The 15,898-nt window shown below is 42.1% G+C and overlaps 1 protein-coding gene across 2 annotated transcripts in view; it reads left to right on the forward strand.

Annotated features, from left to right (window-relative positions):
- kif5c (kinesin family member 5C) overlaps positions 1–15,886 on the forward strand; it is a 35,692-nt gene extending 19,806 nt beyond the window's left edge. Inside the window, exons 13-26 of one of the 2 annotated variants that reach the window (XM_020499231.2) lie at positions 18–86; positions 3,289–3,495; positions 5,692–5,838; positions 6,004–6,192; positions 7,213–7,330; positions 7,436–7,512; positions 7,675–7,784; positions 7,936–8,037; positions 8,192–8,252; positions 8,339–8,410; positions 11,389–11,493; positions 11,569–11,785; positions 12,015–12,191; positions 13,134–15,886. In XM_020499231.2, the coding sequence (XP_020354820.2) occupies positions 18–86; positions 3,289–3,495; positions 5,692–5,838; positions 6,004–6,192; positions 7,213–7,330; positions 7,436–7,512; positions 7,675–7,784; positions 7,936–8,037; positions 8,192–8,252; positions 8,339–8,410; positions 11,389–11,493; positions 11,569–11,785; positions 12,015–12,184 (1,644 nt within the window). In that variant the 3' untranslated portion in view covers positions 12,185–12,191; positions 13,134–15,886. Of the gene's footprint in view, positions 1–17; positions 87–3,288; positions 3,496–5,691; positions 5,839–6,003; positions 6,193–7,212; positions 7,331–7,435; positions 7,513–7,674; positions 7,785–7,935; positions 8,038–8,191; positions 8,253–8,338; positions 8,411–11,388; positions 11,786–12,014; positions 12,192–13,133 lie in introns of both variants that reach the window. The other variant, XM_031796157.1, reaches the window with a different exon arrangement.
- Positions 15,887–15,898: the final 12 nt, after the last annotated feature.

A 15,898-nucleotide genomic window follows, 5' to 3' on the forward strand; every position in this document is an offset into this window, starting at 1 on the left:
CTTTCCTCCCATCTCAGGATGATGAGATCAACCAACACAGTCAGCTGGCGGAGAAGTTCAAAGAGCAGATGATCGATCAAGATGAGGTAAGGTTATCCAACCCTATACAACACATCTCCTTCATCTAGATGAGGTAAGCTTATCCAACCCTATACAACACATCTCCTTCATCTAGATGAGGTAAGCTTATCCAACCCTATACAACACATCTCCTTCATCTGGATGAGGTGAGCTTATCCAACCCTATACAACACATCTCCTTCATCTAGATGAGGTAAGCTTATCCAACCCTATACAACACATCTCCTTCATCTGGATGAGGTGAGCTTATCCAACCCTATACAACACATCTCCTTCATCTAGATGAGGTGAGCTTATCCAACCCTATACAACACATCTCCTTCATCTAGATGAGGTGAGCTTATCCAACCCTATACAACACATCTCCTTCATCTAGATGAGGTAAGGTTATCCAACCCTATACAACACATCTCCTTCATCTAGATGAGGTGAGCTTATCCAACCCTATACAACACATCTCCTTCATCTGGATGAGGTGAGCTTATCCAACCCTATACAACACATCTCCTTCATCTAGATGAGGTAAGCTTATCCAACCCTATACAACACATCTCCTTCATCTGGATGAGGTGAGCTTATCCAACCCTATACAACACATCTCCTTCATCTAGATGAGGTGAGCTTATTCAACCCTATACAACACATCTCCTTCATCTAGATGAGGTGAGCTTATCCAACCCTATACAACACATCTCCTTCATCTAGATGAGGTAAGGTTATCCAACCCTATACAACACATCTCCTTCATCTAGATGAGGTGAGCTTATCCAACCCTATACAACACATCTCCTTCATCTAGATGAGGTAAGGTTATCCAACCCTATACAACACATCTCCTTCATCTAGATGAGGTGAGCTTATCCAACCCTATACAACACATCTCCTTCATCTAGATGAGGTAAGCTTATCCAACCCTATACAACACATCTCCTTCATCTAGATGAGATGAGCTTATCCAACCCTATACAACACATCTCCTTCATCTAGATGAGGTAAGCTTATCCAACCCTATACAACACATCTCCTTCATCAGGATGAGGTGAGCTTATCCAACCCTATACAACACATCTCCTTCATCAGGATGAGGTGAGCTTATCCAACCCTATACAACACATCTTCTTCATCTAGATGAGGTGAGCTTATCCAACCCTATACAACACATCTCCTTCATCAGGATGAGGTGAGCTTATCCAACCCTATACAATATATCTCCTTCATCTAGATGAGGTGGGCTTATCCAACCCTATACAACACATCTCCTTCATCAGGATGAGGTGAGCTTATTCAACCCTATACAATACATGTCCTTCATCTGGATGAGGTGGGCTTATCCAACCCTATACAAATCAAATTTTATTTGTCACATACACATGGTTAGCAGATGTTAATGCGAGTATAGCTAAATGCTTGTGCTTCTAATTCCGACAATGCAGTAATAACCAACGAGTAATCGAACCTAACAATTCCACAACTAATACCTTTTACACACAAGTGTAAAGGGATAAAGAATATGTACATAAAGATATATGAATGAGTGATGGTACAGAACGGCATAGGCAAGATGCAGTAGATGGTATCGAGTACAGTATATACATATGAGATGAGTAATGTAGGGTATGTAACCATGAAAGTGGCATAGTTTAAAGTGGCTAGTGATACATGTATTACATAAAGATGGCAAGATGCAGTAGATGATATAGAGTACAGTATATACATATACATATGAGATGAGAAATGTAGGGTATGTAAACATTATATTAAGTGGCATTGTTTAAAGTGGCTAGTGATACATTTTTTACATCAATTCCCATTATTAAAGTGAGCTGGTTTTGAGTCAGTATGTTGGCAGCACCACTCAATGCTAGTGGTGGTTGTTTAACAGTCTGATGGCCTTGAGATAGAAGCACATCTCCTTCATCTAGATGAGGTGTGCTTATCCAACCCTATACAACACATCTCCATCTAGATGAGGTGGGCTTATCCAACCCTATACAACACATATCCTTCATCTAGATGAGGTGAGCTTATCCAACCCTATACAACACAACTCCTTCATCAGGATGAGGTGAGCTTATCCAACCCTATACAACACATCTCCTTCATCTAGATGAGGTAAGCTTATCCAACATCTCCTTCATCTAGATGAGGTGGGCTTATCCAACCCTATACAACACATCTCCTTCATCAGGATGAGGTGAGCTTATCCAACCCTATACAACACATCTCCTTCATCTAGATGAGGTAAGCTTATCCAACCCTATACAACACATCTCCTTCATCAGGATGAGGTGAGCTTATCCAACCCTATACAACACATCTCCTTCATCAGGATGAGGTGAGCTTATCCAACCCTATACAACACATCTCCTTCATCAGGATGAGGTGAGCTTATCCAACCCTATACAACACATCTCCTTCATCTATATTCCTTAGTCTCATAGATTGACATGCAATAACTTGATAAAAGTGAAGTTATTCATCAACTTGAATTAGTGCAATGAGCAAAGGAGTATGTTTTTTACACTCATAAACAGAGCTCATAACTTGAATTTGTGTTTATTGCCATCTAGTGGTGACATATGGATCTGCATTTGATATACACTGAGTATTCCAACCATTAGGAACCCCTTCCTAATATTGACTAGCCCCTGACTTGACTTAACCTGTCTCCTCCCCTTCATCTACACGGATTGAAGTGGATTTAACAAGTGACATCAATAAGGGATCATAGCTTTGAGCTGGATTCACATGGTCAGTCATGGAAAGGGTTGTTGTTTTGGATACTACTTTCATCACGCACATCGCATGCTATGCAAATTCTGTAGTAGTAAGGACTCAGTGTCAGCTGCCTACTCTGTGAGTCATATCAGATACAAGTATTCTTTCCTTAATGGTTTTTAAAGTAGCAATTATAGAAAGGGATTTGAATAAGAAAGACATTGCCATGATAACACGTCCATTACGCTCTAGGCAAATAGTCAAGGGTTTGAAGGCTGGAGCAGGGCACAATCTAACTGCTGAGAGAAACAATTGCTTTAATGCCATTCTGTCATCTTGTCCACCTCCTGTGAAGTGCATTTGTGCTTTCATTTTGTGATGTGGATTTATAATACCTTGTCTTGTGCCAGAGACTGTAAGATGCTTCTATCCTGGTGTGTGTGTGTGTGTGTGTGTGTGTTTACTCATCTCACCTGCCCGTCCATCCAGCTGCTGGTTTCGGCCCGTAAGGACTATGAGAAGCTGCAGGAGGACCTGTCCAGGCTGCAGAGGGAGAACGAGGCGGCCAAAGAGGAGGTGAAGGAGGTGCTGCAGGCCCTGGAGGAGCTGGCTGTTAACTACGACCACAAGAGCCAGGAAGTGGAGAACAAGAACCGCTCCAACAACCAGCTCAGTGAGGAACTCAACCAGAAGAGCGTGAGTCATATTGGGAGGAAGCTTGGTCTCCAGGGCTGTTTAATTCCAGGAAGGTCCCTCCCCTCTGAACACACTAACCCTTTACAGTAGCAATCATCATCAAAATTGTTAAAAGATTTTTAGAACAGTTGTAATGAACACAACAGTTGTATAATGGATGAAGATACTCCAAACGTTTAGAATATTTTAAACAATCAGAGTTGCTACGGATACAGAGTTTCTGTATCCCAATTTCCCCAGGCTAAAAATACATATATTTCTGCACATTTACAGGATTTCTTTTTACGTAGCGGAGTGCCCAACTCCACTGCCTAAGTTGCTGTGGTGCTGAGTGCTCCGTTGCCGCTACCCCTTCCTTGCCTATGTCTGACTGGTGTAGCCTACAAACTTAATGTTGTGCACAAATCTGTTCCAACTATTGCATTCCCTCAGTAAGCTGTTAAGCATAAGCGTGATTTCCTACAAACTTCATGTTGTACACAAAGCAGTTGTAACTTCCATGGTTCAGTAAGCATAAGTGTGATTTCCTACAAACTTCATGTTGTACACAAAGCAGTTGTAACTTCCATGGTTCAGTAAGCATAAGTGTGATTTCCTACAAACTTCATGTTGTACACAAAGCAGTTGTAACTTCCATGGTTCAGTAAGCATAAGTGTGATTTCCTACAAACTTCATGTTGTACACAAAACAGTTGTAACTTCCATGGTTCAGTAAGCATAAGTGTGATTTCCTACAAACTTCATGTTGTACACAAAACAGTTGTAACTTCCATGGTTCAGTAAGCATAAGTGTGATTTCCTACAAACTTCATGTTGTACACAAAACAGTTGTAACTTCCATGGTTCAGTAAGCATAAGTGTGATTTCCTACAAACTTCATGTTGTACACAAAACAGTTGTAACTTCCATGGTTCAGTAAGCATAAGTGTGATTTCCTACAAACTTCATGTTGTACACAAAACAGTTGTAACTTCCATGGTTCAGTAAGCATAAGTGTGATTTCCTACAAACTTCATGTTGTACACAAAACAGTTGTAACTTCCATGGTTCAGTAAGCATAAGTGTGATTTCCTACAAACTTCATGTTGTACACAAAACAGTTGTAACTTCCATGGTTCAGTAAGCATAAGTGTGATTTCATATTATTTTGGTGGTATGGGGGGGGTGTCTCAAAACACAGACACACAGTCTAATTAACGATTGAATGTTATTTTTTCATCATCATTGCAAACATTGGCTAAGCTGCGCAAGAAGCAGACTGGCAGTCAGGTAGTGTTATCTTTTTCAGGAACTACGCTACGGCAGCAACTGTAAAGACCACCCTACATCATCACACAAAACACGGATTGTTTTTGCTCCAACTAGTAGGGACTGCATCCAGCTTGTGCAACTGCAATCTCCGTTACGACAGACATAGAAGATTGCAGCCTTCATAATATATATGTTTTGGAATGTTCGTTCAAATCCCAGCAGGGTTTTTATTTCAGCTGTTCAGAAGTATGAGGCAGAGACATAGGTTACATCCCCATGGTACAGAAGAGGCTGTGTAATGAGCGAAACATGAAGCGAAGGGGGAGTGTGAACAGCAGCTATGTTAGAAAAACGAATGTGTGATTAAAATAACATGTGATCCGGATCCTTAGCTTTGAGAAAGAGGTTTCCAGAGGGGGGAGGGGGGAAACTTTGTATCCGTGGCATGGCATTTAAAAAACAAATCCATCAGATATTGACTGACTTATTGCACATACAACATTTTACTGGCATGGACAGAAAATGAATGAAGATCAGGTATGACGTTTATTGTCAGCATTTTCTTAGAATGTGGGGAGAAACGACAGGCACAAGAAAAAGTATGAAAGAGTGGCAAGAGTGAAATGAAAGCAATCAATCCAGCGAGATGGAAGTGATTTTTCACCCTCAAACACAGGAAATAGGAAAAGACAGATCCTCAGGTGAGCGGGGAATCCGCGTTGCTACAGATCTCAAAGGACAGGATATGTACATCTCAGGAACTATTGCTTTCACCTACCCAGTTGTCTCAGATCCGTGAAGGAGAGTGAACAAAGGCAGAGGGAAGGGAACATTCCTGGAATGAAACTCAGACAATTTCTCTAGCATTCCTCTGCCCCGTTCAAAACATATTCTAGAATATAGATTATGACTGGACTGTGATGGTAAAATGTGTGTGCGTTTCAGACCACTCTGGAAGGGGTGCAGAGGGAGCTGTCCAGTCTACAGGAGCTCAGCAGTCACCATAAGAAGAGAGCAGCAGAGATCCTCAGTCTATTGCTCCGAGACCTCAGTGAGATAGGAGGCATCATCGGCACCAGTGACCTCAAGGCTGTAAGGACACACATTATACAAACATATTACACACTTACACTCATACACACATATACCTGTACACACTCTGTCATTGAGACACACTACCTGTTACAAACAGTTTTCCATACAAGCACATATTTCATACACTATCTCACTCACTCCTGATCTCTCTCTGCTCCTCAGATGATGGAGGTGAATGAGGTCATCGAGGAGGAGTTCACCATGGCCCGTCTTTACATCAGCAAGATGAAGTCGGAGGTCAAGTCTCTGGTGAACCGCAGCAAACAGCTGGAGAGCTCCCTTGTCGACACCTCCCGCAAGATGCAGGCCAATGAGAAGGAGCTGGCCTCCTGTCAGTTACTCATCTCCCAGGTAACCAGGAAGTGGATTTAAAATAATTTTCTATATACTGTATATATAAAAAAAACTGTCCACTCATTGCCCTTCAAGACTTGTTGAATATTTTCCTTTCTTCAGTTAACTATTCTGTTCATGCAGCTTGTTTGGAAAGTGAGGTAGTAGCTAGGTATATTTAAAAAATCTGCATAAAAACAATATGCGCATTTCCTCACGAGAGATGTGTTTCCATCAAAATGACTTGTTGCAGATAAAAAGGCTGTGCGTGATGACGTAGTGCACATAAAATACCTTTTTGGGGGTTAAATTCCCATGTATCAAATAAAGAATACAAGTTAAATGGGTGTCCTTCACATTTTCAACTCTACTGATGGTTTTCTCACAAAAAATGTTGCGTTATATAGCGAATGTGCCCACTCTGGTATTGGCACATGTGCTATCTGAGCGCTGTTGGCTAGATTGCACATAGAGCCTACTTGATGAGGACAAAAGAGCGAGATTATTTTTATTTGTCAGACGACAGCCAAGCATTGATCATCATGTCACCAGAACATGACCCTCGATATTTATTGGAAAGGAGCATCAAGCTCATCATCTTGCACATTCACCACCCTGTGAAGTTAATCATAATTAATTTAATCTGTAGCCTAATAAACTGCATGGTTTCCTGTTGAGTCTTAGTGGGAGGACCACACAACATGTCATCGCGTGACTCGATGTTTACTTCCATACGATGATTATTACAGTATATCAATACTTGCGCATAAAAACGTTTTCACCAACATTTTCACCGACAATAATTTATTTTACAGACACAAATATATGTCAGACACCCTGTCTAGCGTGTAATGTTTTGTACAAAATTGGAAAGTTTACCGAATAATTTTCTTGTTTCCATCAGACCTGTCATGACATTTTTATCTGACATACACTTCACCTGCATTAGAAAATTGGATGGAAACCTGGTTAAAGAAAATATTATTTTCCACTGTTATTAACCCCGTCCCTGCCTGATGGTGTGTGTACTCCATGCAGCACCAGGCTAAGATCAAGTCTCTGACAGACTACATGCAGAACATGGAGCAGAAGAAGAGACAGCTGGAGGAGAGCCAGGACTCCCTGATGGAAGAGCTACACGCACTACATGCACAGGGTGAGACACTCAGACACCAACACAAACATGCCTGTCACCAATCAGTCCATCACACAAAGGGGAAAAAAACTATGTCTCTTGTTTTTTCATTTTTCATCAACACAGAGAAAATGAAAGAGGTACATGTGATGGATAAGCAGAAGGAGCACCTGACCAAACTGCAGGATGCAGTGGAGATGAAGGTTAAGATCTCTCTATTTCTCTCATCCCTCCCTCTCTCATCTCTCCCATTTTTGTTGCACCCCCCCCCCCCCCCCCCCCGCTCTCATTCAGGTTCCTGTGAAAGGTAAATAAAATCAACGAACTTTGACCCTTGACCCTGTGTTCCTTTCTGCACTCTGTAGAAGACCCTAGAGGAGCAGATGGAGAACCACAGAGAGGTGCATCAGAAGCAGCTGTCTCGCCTGCGGGATGAGATCGACCACAAGCAGAGGGTCCTGGACGAGCTCAAGGAGTAACATCCTTTTTTATTTCTTTCAGTTACAGGTCTTTTTTTAAAGTCCCATTTCAGGTAGTAAACATAGTCCCATGCGATAATGACAGTATGTACAGTGTAGCATTGATTTATACTATACTGAATAGTGACCACTGTGCTCTCCCCCTAGTCTGAACCAGGGGCTGCAGCTGGAACAGAGCAAGCTGCAGTCAGACAATGACAAACTGAAGGCCGAGGAGCTGGAGAAGGACGAGCAACTGCAGAAGCTTGTGTAAGTCTGTCTATTACACTATCTGCCACAGCTCTGTTCTGTTCTCCTCAGACGTGTGTGTAGCATGGTTATAGCATGGTCATAACATGTTTGTAATATGAAATGAATCGCCAAGCCCTGAACACCACGTGTCCTCTCTTTCTCTCTGCTGTAGCTTCTTGAATGAGAAGAGAGAGCAGGCCAAGGAGGACCTGAAGGGGCTGGAAGAAACTGTGGTGAGTGGAGGGAGTTCTTATAGCGTCCGTCTCAGGTGTTGATTGATGTTGAACTCATTGACCATGAGATGTATCAATTCCACCAGGCCAAGGAGCTTCAGACCCTGCACAACCTGCGCAGGCTTTTCATCCAAGAGCTCACCTCCCGCGTCAGCATGGTAAGTACAGGAAGGATAGGTTATTGGGGGAGATATCTCCTTAAGGCTCAGCTGGAATGTTTCCACTCTGTAAACCTTCACGTATGCACTCATTTATGGGCTTATTGTATGCCTTTACATCCACCTTTTCTGCTAACAACTAACAAGGCTGTTGCTATTGTTTGGTGAGGTGTTATTGGTTACTAAGCCCAGAAGGCGAAGGCAACAACAAAACAAGTAAACTTCAGGAACCAGTTTCCCACACTATGTACCATATACTGTAAATGTCAGCAGTTGTGGTGTGTACCACCACACCAACAGTCACGAGTCATGACCCAGTCAAATTCCCTCTTGGTCACGGTAATCCCATCCAAAACTGTGCAAATGAATGGAGCTGATGGGTAGCCTACCGAACTTGCTAATGGCCCTCGCTAATGGCCTGGTACTCGGCACTATATTGTCCCTCTAATCATTCGCTGAACACTTCCTGATTTAATTTGAGTAATCAGAATAATGAGGACAAATGGTGATGGGGTAGAGCTCCAGGTCCGAAATGGACATAGGAAAGCTCCGGACCCAAAATGCGTGAATACATTTTTAAAACACGTTCCCGAAATGACCAAAGAACAACTGGTCTGATCCGAGTGAGGGAAGCAGCAGAAAAGGCAATTGTTTTGTTACTTTATTAAACCGGAGTGATGGAGAGAGAGACACAGAGCTAGCAGCTGTAGATTAGGGAGCAGAGGACATGCTGTGTGTTAATGTGTGAGTTGGAGTAAGACACTGGAGGCTCGGAGCACCTGAGCAGAGACATGGAGAGAGAGACCGCAACTACTGTTACCTCGTGCTAAACTAACTTCTTGCTAGTTATTTATTATCCCGTTAGATTATAAAGTATATCGTATAGTACCTGTCTGGACTGCATCAAATTGAGAGACGCTAGCTAACTATGCTAATTGAGGCTAGCCATAGCATTACTGCTCTTCTCACTGTCCTACAGTTAGCCTACACATAACAACAACTTGGCCATCGTAGCCTTTCTTTCTCATTTCACTTTTAATACTGTCATTTTAATTCCATCTTCCATTGATTACATATCCCCTAACTTGCTTGCCACACAAGCAGAGCAGCAATGCAATTGTCTCTGTCTGCGCGGGAAGCGCAAGGATCAGAGCGCATTCCTTTTTTGCAACTTTTTCCAAATCATCAATATAGAGTCGCATCATGCAGCGCATATGTTTTGATTTCTAAGACATTTCCAGATACAGTGGGGCAAAAAAGTATTTAGTCAGCCACCAATTGTGCAAGTTCTCTCACTTAAAAAGAGAGAGAGGCCTGTAATTTTCGTCATAGGTACACTTCAACTATGACAGACAAAATTAGAAAAAAAAACCTGTGTGAAAACCTTCACAAGGTTTTCACACACTGTTGCTGGTATTTTGGCCCATTCCTCCATGCAGATCTCCTCTAGAGCAGTGATGTTTTGGGGCTGTTGCTGGGCAACACGGACTTTCAACTCCCTCCAAAGATTTTCTATGGGGTTGAGATCTGGAGACTGGCTAGGCCACTCCAGGACCTTGAAATGCTTCTTACGAAGCCACTTCTTCGTTGCCCGGGCGGTGTGTTTGGGATCATTGTCATGCTGAAAGACCCAGCCACGTTTCATCTTCAATGCCCTTGCTGATGGAAGGAGGTTTTCACTCAAAATCGCACGATGCATGGCCCCATTCATTCTTTCCTTTACACGGATCAGTCGTCCTGGTCCCTTTGCAGAAAAACAGCCCAAAAGCATGATGTTTCCACCCCCATGCTTCACAGTAGGTATGGGGTTCTTTGGATGCAACTCAGCATTCTTTGTCCTCCAAACACGACGAGTTGAGTTTTTACCAAAAAGTTCTGTTTTGGTTTCATCTGACCATATGACATTCTACCAATCTTCTTCTGGATCATCCAAATGCTCTCTAGCAAACTTCAGACGGGCCTGGACATGTACTGGCTTAAGCAGGGGGACACGTCTGGCACTGCAGGATTTGAGTCCCTGGCGGCGTAGTGTGTTACTGATGGTAGGCTTTGTTACTTTGGTCCCAGCTCTCTGCAGGTCATTCACTAGGTCCCCCCATGTGGTTCTGGGATTTTTGCTCACCGTTCTTGTGATCATTTTGACCCCACGGGGTGAGATCTTGCGTGAAGTCCCAGATCGAGGGAGATTATCAGTGGTCTTGTGTGTCTTCCATTTCCTAATAATTGCTCCCACAGTTGATTTTTTCAAACCAAGCTGCTTACCTATTGCAGATTCAGTCTTCCCAGCCTGGTGCAGGTCTACAATTTTGTTTCTGGTGTCCTTTGACAGCTCTTTGGTCTTGGCCATAGTGGAGTTTGGAGTGTGACTGTTTGAGGTTGTGGACAGGTGTCTTTTATACTGATAACAAGTTCAAACAAGTGCTATTAATACAGGTAACGAGTGGAGGACAGAGGAGCCTCGTAAAGAAGAAGTTACAGGTCTGTGAGAGCCAGTAATCTTGCTTGTTTGTAGGTGACCAAATACTTATTTTCCACCATAATTTGCAAATAAATTCATTAAAAATCCTACAATGTGATTTTCTGGATAATTTTTTCTCATTTTGTCTGTCATAGTTGAAGTGTACCTATGATGAAAATTACAGGCCTCTCATCTTTTTAAGTGGGAGAACTTGCACAATTGGTGGCTGACTAAATACTTTTTTGCCCCACTCTATATAGGCCTATTGCAACTAAATAAATAGTGGATTTTATTGTGATGGTGTAGGCTATGTTAAATAGATATATTAAACTTAGTAACATGTAGATGTTTTAAAGCCGTGCATCAGCAGCTTCTATGCAAAGAAGCCCGGAGATGCTAAACATGTTTATGTTAATTAACAGTTAATTACCGGCAGTCATTTGCCACTTACCGTCTGACACAATTTTGTGACCACCACAGCCCTATGTGTGATGTCACTTCCCTGTTTCTGTCCAATCAGAGTGCAGAGATGGATAATGATGAGGCCGGGGGCAGTCTGGCTCAGAGACAGAGGATCACCTTCCTGGAGAACAACCTGGAGCAGCTCACCAAGGTCCACAAACAGGTAGGAATCACAGACACACACACACACACACGCGCACAACTACATATCCTCCTCTTCCCCGTCTCTCCTCTCCAGTTGGTGCGTGATAACGCCGACCTGCGCTGTGAGCTGCCCAAGCTGGAGAAACGTCTGCGGGCTACGGCTGAGAGAGTCAAGGCCTTGGAAGCAGCCCTGAGGGAGGCCAAAGAGAGTGCCATGAGGGACCGCAAACGCTACCTGCAGGAGGTGGACCGCATCAAAGAGGCCATGCTCTCCAAGAATGCCTCCAGGAGGGGGCACTCTGCACAAATAGGTGAGAGAGAGTGGTACACAGTAGAGAATGTAGGGAGAAGTTGCCCCCTACATGTGTCTCAGGGAGCATCATGTTTCATACTGTATCCAGTGATAAATGATTTCCAGGTAACTCCAATTTAGCTGACATATCTCTGTATTAATATATCTGTGTGTGTGTTGTACATGAAATTGTATGAAAAGTTTCACATCAGTGTATATTCCCTGTCTCGCCCCTTCTCTCTCTGTAGCTAAGCCCATCCGTGCAGGACATCAGCAGCAGTCCACATCCTCTCCCTCAGCGGGTCATTCCATCCGTGGAGGCTCTATCCGCGGGGGTGGAGGGGTGTCCAGCCCTCACCACCACCGCCACCCGGCCTCTCCATCACCCCACCGCCAGCAGCAGCAGCGCAGCAAATAAAGCACAGGTTAGTACAGGACACATTGTCATTAGTCATTGATCAATTCATGAGTCGTCTTATTTTCATCATTCTGTATGGGAAAATCAAGTGTTTTGTGGGAATATATGTACGATTTCAGTGCTTAGTTTGAGGTCCGACAAGTGGATATGCTTTGCGACTGCTCCAGAACGCTGAGTAGTTCCCTTCTCACTGATGGACTCCAATGACCTTTCCTACTTCCCACACTGCTCTATTTTTTTAACCTTACAGCCATTCCTTTACAATTGATTCACATCTGAATTGAAACAATACGGCTGTTGAATGCTTGATTCAGCCAAATCACATCTTAGAGGAAATGCCCATGGTAACCCTGAGCCCAGCTGTGTGGCCGTTTCTCTTTTTGTCACACGTTTAGCATGACTTAATCACATTGGACTAATTGGTGATGGGGTCTGGTATTGCCCCACTCTGGTGCTGTTGTCCTTTGAGAAGATTAATGACAGCCAGGAAACCAGCCATTAATTAATGAAGTCTCAAAAGCTTTAATTCAGGCTTTAATCAGAGAGGACTCTGGGAATCACTTGAGGTTTACAGAGAAAGCCAAAGGCCTCAATGACATCTGTGTTGGGGCCAATATCTAGGTCAGGACCAAAGCATTCACTCTATTCTAGAAACTAGTACACGAGACCTGAATCTTAAAGAGCATTAGGGTCCCTAGGAAAGTGTTTCCGAGGCCCTTTAGTCTCTACATTTCAAATGTAAAGTTCAATATTGGTCCTCAAGGGGGCAGCACATATGTATATAAAATCAGAGCTTTGTGTTTTTTGTCCCTTTCATGACCTCATGTTAGCTGAATACATCACCAATCTATCACTATTACCTCACACTTACAATGCGTACCAGGCAATCAAACCATAAACAATCTCTTTCTGAGTCTCTCCCTGAGTCTTTCTCTCTTTTTTTTCACAGCTGCAGGTGGAAGTTGGATTTTCCAGCTGGATGTACAGACCATATCTCCTCTCCATTTGGGACCAGACCCCACTCCAGGACTGTCTGGGATATTCTCTTTCCCCATGGACCTTGCTATCTCTCTCTCTCTAACCACTGGGACCAATCCTCCTCTCCTTCTCTCACCACTCTGCCTTTACTGGGACTCCAGACTCCTCATTCCTGAAAAAACACACTCTGTAAGCCAGACATCTTTATTAATAGGTCTCCTATCCTCATGGTTAAGAGGAAAGAGAGGCTCCGTAATGCTGAACAAGTGCTTTTCATCTTTCGCCTTCTTGAATCTCTCTCACTCTCTCTCTCTCTCTCTCTCTCTCTCTCTCTCTCTCTCTCTCTCTCTCTCTCTCTCTCTCTCTCTCTCTCTCTCTCTCTCTCTCTCTCTCTCTCTCTCTCTCTCTCTCTCTCTCTCTCTCTCTCTCTCTCTCTCTCTCTCTCTCTCTCTCTCTCTCTCTCTCTCTCTCTCTCTCTCTCTCTCTCTCTCTCTCTCTCTCTCACAGAAATGTGTAATGAGCTCCTATATGTTGTTTAGGGTGATGTCTCTCTGGGGCTTGTTCAGTGTTGTATCTTGTGAAACAGGCTGGTTTTCCTTTAAGATCAATTATGAGAAAAAGGTGGTTGTTTAGGGGTTTCCGTCTAACACCAATACCCTCAGAAACAATAGAAGGGACACGTTGTTAAGGATGAACGTATGGAGACACAGTTAGTATTGTAGTGTGTTTTAGAACCCACAGTGTTTTTTGATGAATGTTTAAGATCACCTTTAAAAGTTGTGGTTTTGAAAGTAGCACTCTGTTTTGTACTGAATTTTGTGGATTTAATTATTATTATTTGCGCAACTTTGATGAAGATATCTGCTATTTATTTTACACATTTTATTTATGCAACTTTGATGTTAGTTATTTGAACATGTGCTTTGACAATATCACACACTACTGAAGTCACGTGAAGATGCTATGGTCATACTTTACTAATCTACTCTGCTTGAGATGCATATTGTTAAGATACAGATCAACTTTCTAATTGTAAACATTTCAAAAATCAGAGTATGTATCCGATATGGTTTTAATAATTGTCAAGCCACAGTAACAACCTTTTAAGAATTTGAATTTGAATTTCCTGCAAATATTTTCTATATTCTTGGTTTCCGGGGCATTGAGTCTTTTCATTTGTGTTACATGCAGACCAAATCGAAATACATTAATGAGGTGCTATGAAGCCAAAACTGACGGATCGTACAGTTTATGAACATTTCCAAGAAATGTGAGGAATTAGACCTAAAACATATGTAGGTATTTTGTAATGCCTAACATGGTTATTATACTGTATTTCCTTCCTTTGCTGGGTTTTAGTTTTTTGCTGCTTTAGACTGAATGTCTCACATGCCAGGTTGTTATTTGAAAAGAAGGTGTATCGTCAATTATCTTTATAAATGAAGGTGGCGAAAAAGAGGGTTGAATACCTGCGGTAATATGAAGTTGAAGAGATGATGAGACGTGTGATTGGTTGTTTCCCCACTGCAATGATGCTGATCAGCCCATCAGTAGATCTGGCAGTGTATGGGCTCGTCGGAACTGAAGTGTTTGAGTTCTAGGGTTTATCAGGGATTTCATGTTTGGTCTTTCTGGATGTACTCTCTCCACTCTAAAGAAGTAACACAATCAGAATGGTTTACAAATTATATAAGGTTGTCATTGGTCTGGGATCTTGATTATTTCCTACATGTCACTTGTCTACTTGTGGTCCACCTGTATTCATGGTGCTAAAGGATATTCAGACTAATGTTTTTGTATATATCTGCTCTCTGTCATATATCAAATCAAGTGCTTTTCGACTGCCTCTTTCATTCTAGTTCACAAAGTCTAAATAAGTGTTTTTTCTGAACTTCGTATGAGGTAAGGAAAAAAATTAAGTCACATTTCACATGGTTCGTAAACAACAAGTGTAGACTAACAGTGAAATGCTTACTTACGGGTCATTTTCCAACAATGCAGAGTTAAAGATAAAGATTCAATGTTTTTTTTAATAATGTCTAAATACACAGTGAATAATGAGTTATGCTGTTGTGAAATGTGTTCTATTAAGGTGTCTTGGAACAGGGTCTTGCATTCGTTCACCTCTCATACTGGTTTCCTGTTGAAAGTCATGCATTAATTTACTTACACATATGAATGACCCTTCCTTAAGGTATTATCATGATGACTGAAGGATGACTGTTGGCGTCTGTCAAATTCCTGCGCTGAATGTCATTTCCTGTTTTAAATGTAATTTATCTTATCGCTTCTCTCTCGCTCTCTCTCTTTCTCTCTCTCCATCTGTCGCTCTTGCTTCTGAAGTGTCTTTGGTCACTGTTAGTAAACTCTTAGTCTGAAACATTTGCAAAGAAAGTGCTTGTGAGTCAACTATCAATGAGGTTTATGGTACAAGGGACAATGTTGTTCATGGTACAAGGGACAATGTTGTTCAGACAACGGTTTTCATAAGTTAAAGAGAAACTCTTGACATAAATCATATTTAGCCATTTGTCTCATCATACGCCATATGTTCACCACAAGATGTATCTCTGTCCTGTACCTAATAGGCTACCACACTGTTCTGTTCGGACAAAATAGTGCTGTTGATGATGATTGCATGGTGTAAGATAGCAATTTCAGATGTCAAGATTCATTCAAATAAAGACAGATAAAACTGAACAATAAAAATATGAATATAATCTATATCAATATGTT

Source organism: Oncorhynchus kisutch, linkage group LG2, assembly GCF_002021735.2.
Source record: "Oncorhynchus kisutch isolate 150728-3 linkage group LG2, Okis_V2, whole genome shotgun sequence".
Lineage (NCBI taxonomy): Eukaryota > Metazoa > Chordata > Actinopteri > Salmoniformes > Salmonidae > Oncorhynchus > Oncorhynchus kisutch.